At 39.5% G+C, this 10,263-nt stretch overlaps 1 protein-coding gene across 1 annotated transcript in view; it reads right to left on the bottom strand.

The window, feature by feature from the left end:
* LOC109485366 overlaps nt 1–10,263 on the bottom strand; it is an 81,392-nt gene that overhangs the window by 16,340 nt on the left and 54,789 nt on the right. Inside the window, exons 10-13 of the mRNA XM_019788924.1 lie at nt 9,994–10,101; nt 8,132–8,242; nt 7,437–7,547; nt 3,475–3,585 (exon numbers count right to left, since the gene is read on the bottom strand). Of these exons, the coding sequence (XP_019644483.1) occupies nt 3,475–3,585; nt 7,437–7,547; nt 8,132–8,242; nt 9,994–10,101 (441 nt within the window). The remainder of the gene's footprint in view (nt 1–3,474; nt 3,586–7,436; nt 7,548–8,131; nt 8,243–9,993; nt 10,102–10,263) is intronic.

Below are 10,263 nucleotides of genomic sequence, written 5' to 3'. Positions count from 1 at the left end.
TATATATGTATGTATGTATGATAAATGTATGGTTGGAACATACTTCACGGACATCAGGTTGGCAATGCTTATCAGAACTTACATTATGTACGAAACAATGGCACTAACTATAGAAATGTTATTTTGTTATTTTTTTTTGTATGGAAAAAAAGTATCAATGTCTGTCATTATTGTACAGTACCAAAATGTGTAGTCACATTTTGTTTACAGTACCGGGGCAATATAATATCTATAAAACCTATGCAATATAATATAATGATGACAACAGTACACAGATGGCCGTGTTGAGTTTATTATACAGCAACCTCTTCCTGACATCTACTACAACTAATGAGTAATGTAAAGTACGTAGAAGCTTATACGAAGAAGAGAACAGAATAGATCTGATAACAAGGAACATAGATAATACTTTCGTATGATACTTATGAGCTCAAAGTAATATCTCTTGAGGGTATTTTGATGCGTCTTATATCTTTCATGTCACACGTTCTTGCAATAATAACATCATTCTAAGTTACCTACATCATATACTCTAAATTTGACAATAAGAAATGGGCTCAGCTTGAAGCAAGACGTCTCTTATTAGAATTCTACTTTTAGATTATTGACATTCACAAAATTACGTATTTCTCATTACTTTACGTTATGCTTCCGTATTAATTAAAATTGTGGTTTCGCTGCATTTTCACATTCTTCTTGACGTTATCTGCTGAAACCATATTGATATGGTTGGAAATGTTATTTTGCTGTTTAGGCTACGAATAGATCATAGTCATTTCTTTGACAACTTAGGAATCGATTTTAATAGTGTGTCCTCTTTGAAGTATACGAAGTTTGACTACCATATTCATCAGGGCGACGCCAGAACGTGCGTCGAATGTGAATGGAAATTTCCAACTGAAATTCCTATTAGCAGAATATTTAACCTTGACTGTCACCATTATCCTTTGAAAAGTCATTTCGGCATCTCACATTTCCTTGGAGACCAGGTTATTAGAGGTTTAAATCAAGGGCTTGGCATTTAATCAGAAACAGGTTCGGATACATGCCAGGAGTGAAGAAATTCTCTTTTTCTCAAATTATCATGGAAATTCATCTGTGTTTGTGGCTGGTGCTAATCATCGAACAATGTTAAACTTAATTTCAACACAAAGAGTACATAGGGATCAAATTTTCAACGACCACTGTCACCTTCATCAGTACTCTTTGTGTTAATTGGAATAAAGTTCAACATTGAACTAAAATTTCTCTTATTATTGATAGATCAATAATAAAAAAGAGATATTTTATACATTTTATCCATAAAAAAGTCACAACTTGGATTGGAGATTAATTTTTTTTAAATGTTGCATTTCAGCTTACAAACCCTGTGTTCTCAAAGGCAAATAACCTACACATTACCATGTAGCCATGTAAGTACTTATCCACCACCGCATACGGACAAATCATGTTACCGGTCTCCCGTTGTCCAGATCCTTCCGAATGTAAAATCTTATTTTACGGACCTATAAAACCATCTGTCCAAAGCACGGTACATCAGGTTGTAATACTTTGATGATCGGTATCGCACTCATAAAGGTTTCCATCGGGCTAAAAGCAAGCCCTCACGTGATAAGTTTGGCCTCTGTCAGAAAGTGTCTAACCTTGGGGTTGACTGGTGTGAGATGGGGCACATATAATGGCGACCTTATAGGTCTTATCAGTTGGTAAGATCAGCCTAATCCCTCACCACACACACGGACCATTTGCGTCAACCTGCCAAGGTATAAATCACAACATACTTAATACCACACGGGGCACGTTCTGTCATTATTTCTCCTCCTATGACTGAAGCGGGAAGTCGGATTCACGTTGATAAGCTTATGAAAGAGCTGCCGGCACAGCTCCACTTAGAGTAGAGGCTTGCAGGTCATACTTTTTGGTGACGGTCCATTGAGAGTTTTATTTCTTTGTGCACCATTAGTTGCGAGGGAAAAAAATCTTATCACCAGTTGTAGACTTGGATGGTATGGTAATGGCATGGTTATAGCATGGTAATTTGTCGAGTCAGGGAGGTCAATATCTGCTCTAATGCAGTTGCACAGACCGCTAGGTTGTATACTGATGTTGACATCGGACTATCAAAAGAATTCGGAAGCGTTTGACAAAACTGGCTGACATAAATATGCGCGGTACACGCAGAAGTGAATGATCTGATGTGGCCACTGATTCAGATATGTGATCGGAAATCAACTAATGCCAATATACATGAATCGGTTGTTCGATATAGAATCTGAATAGAGTAAGGCCCCTGCCACACATTCAGAACCTTCCCCCGAACACACTGACGGACCAAGGTTGGCAGAAGTCTGGGACAGTCTGACCAGATTTTGACCACTTTATTTTATATAAATCAAACCGAATTTGAGTTGAATTTGGGTCAATTTTGAATACCAACCATGCCCCCGCCTTAACTCCGGAACACCAGTCAACCATGGCCGAAACTACCATCTACACCAAATTGTTTAAAACATTTTCAAACATAATTTTGGCGCAGCGGAACAGTAGCCAAAATGGCGATCACCAGCCGACCTTGCTCCCGACTTACTCCTAACTATAGTTGAAGGGATTTCAGCTAGTGTTCAGGGGGCCAAATTCGTGTGTGTGTGTGACATATAAGAAACCAATGCAGCAGTACATTGTAACATACAGTCCATAAATAAAATGTCAAATTTATCAACTATGCTATTAGAGAGTGAACGACCTTACTTTTCTCCCAAGGTTATTGTAAAATGACGCTACAGTTTTACGTCTGTCTGTTTGGAAAAGTTTTTACCCATAAGCATTCGTCATTACGCAATTTGCCTGCCAAAGGCTTAACACAGATCCGCGCCCCGGGTGGTTGAAAGTCCACATGATTAGATGACATCACGCAGAAAAAGTACCAACACATTACAGGGAAAGGCGGTTTGGCATATATATGAGCAATATGTCCTGCTGGTAGCGGTAAAATCAGATACACGAATGATGTAGCCTGTACTCTTATTGCCTACAGAGATCCCTCAAAGGGTCCAACTTTGCACTTACGAATGGAATAATGGAAACATTAATCTCATTGACAAAGGCGGCTTGATCCCAACAACAAGTCTCTATTCCGACTGGACAAATGAGTAAATGTCAAGAAAGCTTTGGACCGTGAAGTTATTGAATGTTATATGGGTGGGGCAGTTTGGTAGAGGGGATGCATATATTTACAAGTAACACCTAAATTGAAATGAATCATGTTACACCCTATCAGATGTGAACACATGTAAGGAGACAAATTCGTTAACAAATTGTGAATTCCTGTAAATTAGATTCCAGTAAATTACTCATCGCCTCCCCCACACATCCATACTCACACATGATTGCAATGGTAAGTAGGTATCTACTAGTCCATACAAAGTATCCTCAAGAATGTCTCATGTATAAGGCAGATCATAAGTTAAAGCTTACCCCAACAGTTCATTTCGTCACTGTTGTCGCCACAGTCGTTGTCCCCGTCACAAAGCCAGGCCTTGTAGGCACAGTCCCCATTATCACAGAGGAACGGGTCCGTACCACATCCTGTCAAGGTACAAAAATAGAACTTTTAACATTGCATGGTACAAAGTGTAAGAATGTACAACGATTGAACATAGTACAAAAAGATGCATAGAATGAAACATACATGTACCAACGTTATTGCTAAAACAACAGGGGCTAGCGTAAATCTTTATATAGTGTTAGAATCGAGGGAGGCTAATCATGAATCTCAGTATTTTATAGCAATATCATAATACTATATTGTAATGTGGTAATTGCGTATAAAAATATATTCTGTCTGTAACATCAAGTATCTTGAAACCTGTTGTACTTAACATAAGAAATGTGAATAGATTGTTACAGAAAACATCATATCTAGGAAATTCCATGACAGAGTGAGATTAGTCAAAGGCCATCTCGCACCAGATGGTGCACAGACCAATTTCCGTTTCAATAGCTTTTGGTGGACCACAAAACTTTGTGAACTACATGTATATACTACAGGGGACTATTGGACTGGTACTGCCATGCGTGTCCCCCACTACCATACCCCTTCCCATTAATGCTAATGTGTGCTAATAAGCAGAGAATGCATTACCATTTTAAAGTCTAAAGACTGTTGTGTTCACATGGACTATTCACACCACCAGTGGCTTGAACTATGCTCAACATATCCTCGCATTACTTTTAGTTGAGGATTTTTTTCTTCAAAAATACGCAATTTAAAAAAAAAATCGAGGCCGTCTTGAAAAAACAAAGTTAACTGACTATGCGTACATCTCATATCACCTTATATCAGTCAGTTACAGTCTTGCACACACCATTTAATTTCATTTAGCCTTGCGGTTATCAGTCTCCAAGATGCTGTTTTGCCATCCAGATAACGCCTTGACTTAACCCCTCCCCACCATGACACTTGTAGGCTGAAGAGAGCAGCAAACTTCAAATTCATCAAGCGTCTCCGGTGTTTCTCAAGAGTGGTTATATCGACACTGGCATCTCCAGCCCACAAAACCACTTTAACACAAGTATGGTTTTCTTGATCCTTAGAATTAACCTTTTCAGTAACGGTAAAAGCTAATGTTCGCATGGGGTTTCAACCGAGACAGAGTATTCCCCTTGCATGATGTTAGATAATTACTGCTGCACAGTTCCTTATAGATGTTTTGACCAACCGTGCCATGAGCTAAGGTTTTTATTCCCGTCTGGTACTTAGGTCGGCCGTTATAGATGAGGCTTGGTCATGGCTAATGAACAACGCTTACTTGCTTAATTGACTGCGCCCACTCTCCTAATTTGTCACGTTTTTCCGAGCAACAACATTCGATATTTTCATCCCAAATTGACGGATAACCTTGACGCTTTCTAACACTGATGTATGGTTTCTGGGAAGTGCAAGTTGAAAATTAGAGAATTCCAGGAAAGTTTCGTGCCATAATGGCAATAATTCCTTGCACAGAATTACGTTTAATATCATATATTCTGGTTCATATGTTGATTGACTATGAAATGCAATAGCAGGCTTGTAATTTCAAACAAGGCAAGGTTAGAAATATAAATCTGCAAAGTGCCTCCCGTCGTATAGTTTAGACCTGGCGATATTGACTTTCGATTTGCAGAAGTCATGGGGGCTCATGGAACTAAGCAAGCACATTGGCAATCTTCCAGTTGAATAGAAAACGAATTGTGGTTACGGTGGATTGTCAGGAGAGCAATGCGAAGACAAAAAAGCTAATTTTAACAATTAGCAGCCGTCACGGTGATTTTTAAACATGTATTTGCGCCCAGGGATACGTATACCGAAAAGCAATTGATTAAAAGTACCGTGTAATTTCAAGGGCGGGGCGGAAACCATCAAATAAACGACTGTTTCACATAACTCACACGGATCAACTGACTAACACGAAAAGTTTTTAAGTCTAAAATATTGTTTATTTATTTGTTGTTGTTTTTTGCACTCACAATATAAAATGAAATATCACAATTAAAGATAAGTTGACATGCATGGGAGGGCCAGAAATCGGGAGGTTTATATATTGCCCTTCCCAAAACTATAAGATTAAAAGTTACCATTGATACTGGATGAAATTTAAAAAAAGAAGACAAAAATAACATGAAATGAACAGAAACAATTAAAAGAACTAATGAAACAATCAGCAAAGATTCGGTTGCTGATGCTCACTTTAGCATATCCTAGAAACTTCTTTGCTTTCCATTTTATAGACTTCAAGCTGCGTTTTACAGTACAACAGCAATGTCATATCTTGGGATAACGTTTGTAACTCTATTTTCTGTAAAATGATTTCATTGGTCTTTGCTAGTCTTTGAGTGCGGGCCCAGAAGTGCAAATAGAACTTTTTAAAGCCTAAATTAAATGCAGCCTAATTTTAGACCTATCAGTAGCGTAGTTTGGAGACCTATTCTAGGTCCAAGTACATAGAATGACATACACGGTCTTTGAATTTTTTATCTTGATAAAAGCCTTTAGTGTTTTACAAGCACAAGGATCCAGTGATACCCCACATAACCTGTGTAAATAGACACGGTTACGGTTCAGCCTAATTTATTGACCTGCCATGGCCAGCAGTCGTGTTAGTTTTGGTGGTATCAAAGGACATTTTAGAAATGTTTTAATAGCATACGTTATACAGCCTACATAGAAGTTAACACTGGTGATTTCAAGTCTTCTTAAGTACAAAATGTATTGATCTCACAGTCTTGGAGTTATTCTAGGAACCAAATGGAGTTCGTGAAATCTCACACCAACAGTTTCAATTACACGTATCCCCACCAATGCGTCATTAGCCCAGCAAAAGTCTATAAATCCGACCGATTTTACTGCTAATGTAAATTACGACTTGGAGCTTCCCTGAAGATATAGACATCCGTTAAATCCATTGGAGGTGCATTTGAGGACGTGTCCTCCAAGGTTGGTTCAATAAAGACCTAACACAGGTTATGTAAAGAATGCAAACTGTGCTGTGTTTCGTTTTCAGTTGATAACTGAAATTATTAAAATAATTCAAATTTGAAGGAACAGTCCACGACAATGGGACCCTGTTGACCGCTCAGTATTCAACTGGCAGCACCATGGCTCTTTACTTGAGCACCAGTGAAACAGAATCTGTATGGAGTTCAGAAATGATAATAAGCTAGTACCCATGCAGTAAATTTACGTATATCATTACACATATTTATTATATACAAATGTATACAAAATTATATATTACATATATAATTTTTTCTATTCCAACATGTAATCAATAGACGTGGTGACAACACACTCAAGTTTTGTCAACTTATATTAATGCCGCCACCAACACAGGGGACAAATACATGACAGGACAATACTCATTTACACCTGAGCTAAGTGAGGAAAGTCGTGTTAAGTGCCTTTCCCAAGGGCACAAGATCGGTGGCATGTCAGGACTCGAACCCTGGACTCTAGGGTTCCGAGTCGCGCACCCTGCCGCTACGCCACACGATCCCACACATATGTATTTGCAGTGTCAGGGGATATCTTGAGTGAACTGTCCTCTTACCGTGATCATATATGGCCTCCTTTGGTCAGTACTGACAATTGTAAAACCCTTCTTGTTAACGGCCCTACAGCGTTTGCTATGGCTGAACAGTCCTATACGAGAATGGCAATCTATACACATACGAGTATACAGTGCCTGTATGCGGGCCCCGTATATTTACGAATTGGGAGTATTTCTCACATGAACGCATCACATCGCAGCGAAACGCACCGAATGCGGATACAACTATGCCACAGTAGGGCAAAAAAAGTCAAGGGTTAATGACCTGATTAAGAAATGAAATTAATAAAATAAATTACGTAAAAACGTCCAGCAGGACAAGGGTTAAGAATATCATAGGTAAAAACTTACCGACGCATTTCATCTCGTCACTATTGTCTCCACAGTCGTTGATGCCATTACATACGCGGTCCTTCTGTATACACCAACCGTTCCCACAAAGATAGCTGTCCACGGTACAGTCTGGGAAGGAACACAAATGTGTACAGTGTAGAAGCCATTGTATCGAGATAATGGCGCGAATAAGTCAGTCCTATTGGTAAAGTAATAAGAGCTTAATTGTAGGGCAAACATATCGATATTTTAAGCCTCTAAATGTGATCGTTTGTTCTCTAGAGAGCCAATTATTAAATTGTAGCAGTATTTGAAACAGTTACTGTTTTCACGTTGATTGCCATATTGATTTGATTATGTGGATCATCATCGCGCACATGAATTTTTGTAGGTTAAAAAAATGTTTCGACTGTACTGTAAATCGTACGTACAAAGCAAAAAAAATGGCAAAACTATTATGTCCTAGGATATCAAAATTAATTCCAAAGGACAGGAAGAAAATGTGAAGAAACGCAAGTGTGTTCATAGTCATTTTTTCAACCTTCATGACCACCTGCATTTCATAATGAAGGAAATATTTCGGTAAACTTTTTTATTCGCAAGCACGCATCAGTTTTGAGGTTCCCAAACAATGTCATCCATATAATCAAATCAAGATGGCCTTAGTAAGGTGTGGAATGAACTGCAGCGAATGGTGGCGCTTTTGACCGTACCTCCACAGTCCTCTTCATCCGAGCCATCTCCGCAGTGATCAAACTTGTCACATCGCCGGGACACAGACACACACATGCCGTTCTTGCAGCGAAACTGCCCCTCTCCACAGCCTGGTAATAATAAATGTACCATTTAATGGGTCAATGGGAGAGAAGAGATGGTCATAGAGAAAGAACCCATTTTGGATGGACATTACTCCACGGTCGTTCACCCGTGAGGTAATGTTCTATCGGGCTGTTACAGCCGTGATGTGCAGGCATTATGCACTGTATTCTTACAGCTTGTAATTATCACATTTGTCTTTTTACCGCGATGTTGATGTCAGCAGAGTAGAAAGACCCCGCGAGGAATACTTTTACTGTTGGGGGCAGTCAGCGAGAGCACTAAAACTTGCCGACATGACATTTCTACGGTTTGAAATATGACAGGACTAAAATACCTGGGGGCTCGTGACCTACTCACATTTGACCCCTCCCAGCAGAAAAAATCTGGCTGTCATCCAGCTCAAGTGCTGGGAGATCAATATTTTACGTTGATGCAGAAATAGCAAAAATTGATTATGGACAAGAAGAATTGCCCAAACTGCAAGCGGGATGCCGGGCGTAAGGTTTTAATCAATGACGTGCATATTCATGATACCATACCGTGGAAAATCAATCCGAACGTCCGTTATATTATTACAGGGTCACTGTTTTTGCTTCTGTTTGAATCGAATGTACGATGTCACGGTCAGTCATGATCAAGATCGGCATGGCGTGGCAGTCAACCAAAGAATCTGCTCTTTTTGTATCTTTGGCAATAGCGACTGACAAGTTCTTACAATTTTGAGTTTTCCGTTTTCATACTAATATAAGTTATCACTTTTTCTCCCGATATCTATTCTTCCAGCAAGCACGGCAAGAACTTAAAGTTATCCAAACCAATAAACAAGATCATTAATTTGTAATGCGGCAAACATCGGTTTTGTTCTAGATATAAGACGTGATATAAGCACATTTCCAAGGACATAAAGACTGCCGTATCGAGCGTACCGTAAAGACAGCCTAAGGGTGGAAATCATGGAGATTAGGCATGGTGAAATTATAATGTAGGTTCTGGCAACACCAGTACAAACCAGGCCGTACTAAAATATCTTAGAGACTTAGCAAGAGACAAACGACGACGGATTAAAGTGCTCATGACACCAAAATATGACCTTAGCTGATTGTAATTGACATAACTAGTATTACCTGGCTAGCAGACACATTTACAATAAATATGCACGGTTCTCTGTTACATTCAAAATACTAATGCCCTGCCTTGGAAGAGTCAGCACAAGCCAGTACTCGCAGGCGATTTGCATCTCTACATTTTATTTTTACGTGTCTGTATTTTTTTCTGAGCTGACGTCATCCAGTGATGTCAGCTCAGGAAAAAGCACAGAAATGCAAAAATAAAACACATGCAAATAGAGATGCCCGAAGCGGGCAATTAGGAAACTTGCTTGAGAATCTCCAAAAATCCACTTTTAAAAGGCCGTACAAGCTCAATTCCTCAGTCATCATGATTGGAACAAACTTCAAGTGACTATATTGTATGTACACTTCCGATATTTACTGACTTTTTTGTGTGTCATTTGGTCTTTAGACATTTAATCTACTGCTAATTTACAGCGAAGAACAGTTTTTATTATTTATTATACCAGTACATACCAGAAAAACCCCGTACATCAGCAGTACTAAAGGATTAGAATGTCTAGTAGATGTATGGATACGGGGGACGCAGGCTTGACAAAACCCATGCAACGTGACGGTACTGGTCTTGTCATTCTGCGGACGTGTCCGCCCACCGGCAATGGGGTTTAGAGCAAATGACGCATTACCTTCACAGTCTCGTTCGTCGCTGTTGTCCTTACAATCATTGTCTCCATCGCACAGCCAGGCGTAGTCGATACAGTGGCCATTATCGCACGGAAACATCCCGTCACAGCCTGGGAAAGATAAAGGTCAACGTCAGATTACCGCCTCATGACAATCCCTCTCGTCGGGTCACGTCCCTTGGTGGGCCCGGCTTCGGGAGCTTGTTTTTCTCGGTGATTAGGACGATTTGTTGTGAAGGCTGGCTTCCGGAGTTGTGTTCAATACTAATGCAG

Source organism: Branchiostoma belcheri, unplaced genomic scaffold (assembly GCF_001625305.1).
Source record: "Branchiostoma belcheri isolate BF01 breed outbred unplaced genomic scaffold, Haploidv18h27 scaffold75, whole genome shotgun sequence".
In the NCBI taxonomy this organism is placed as follows: Eukaryota; Metazoa; Chordata; class Leptocardii; order Amphioxiformes; family Branchiostomatidae; genus Branchiostoma; species Branchiostoma belcheri.
This window is presented reverse-complemented; position numbering and strand designations above follow the sequence as displayed.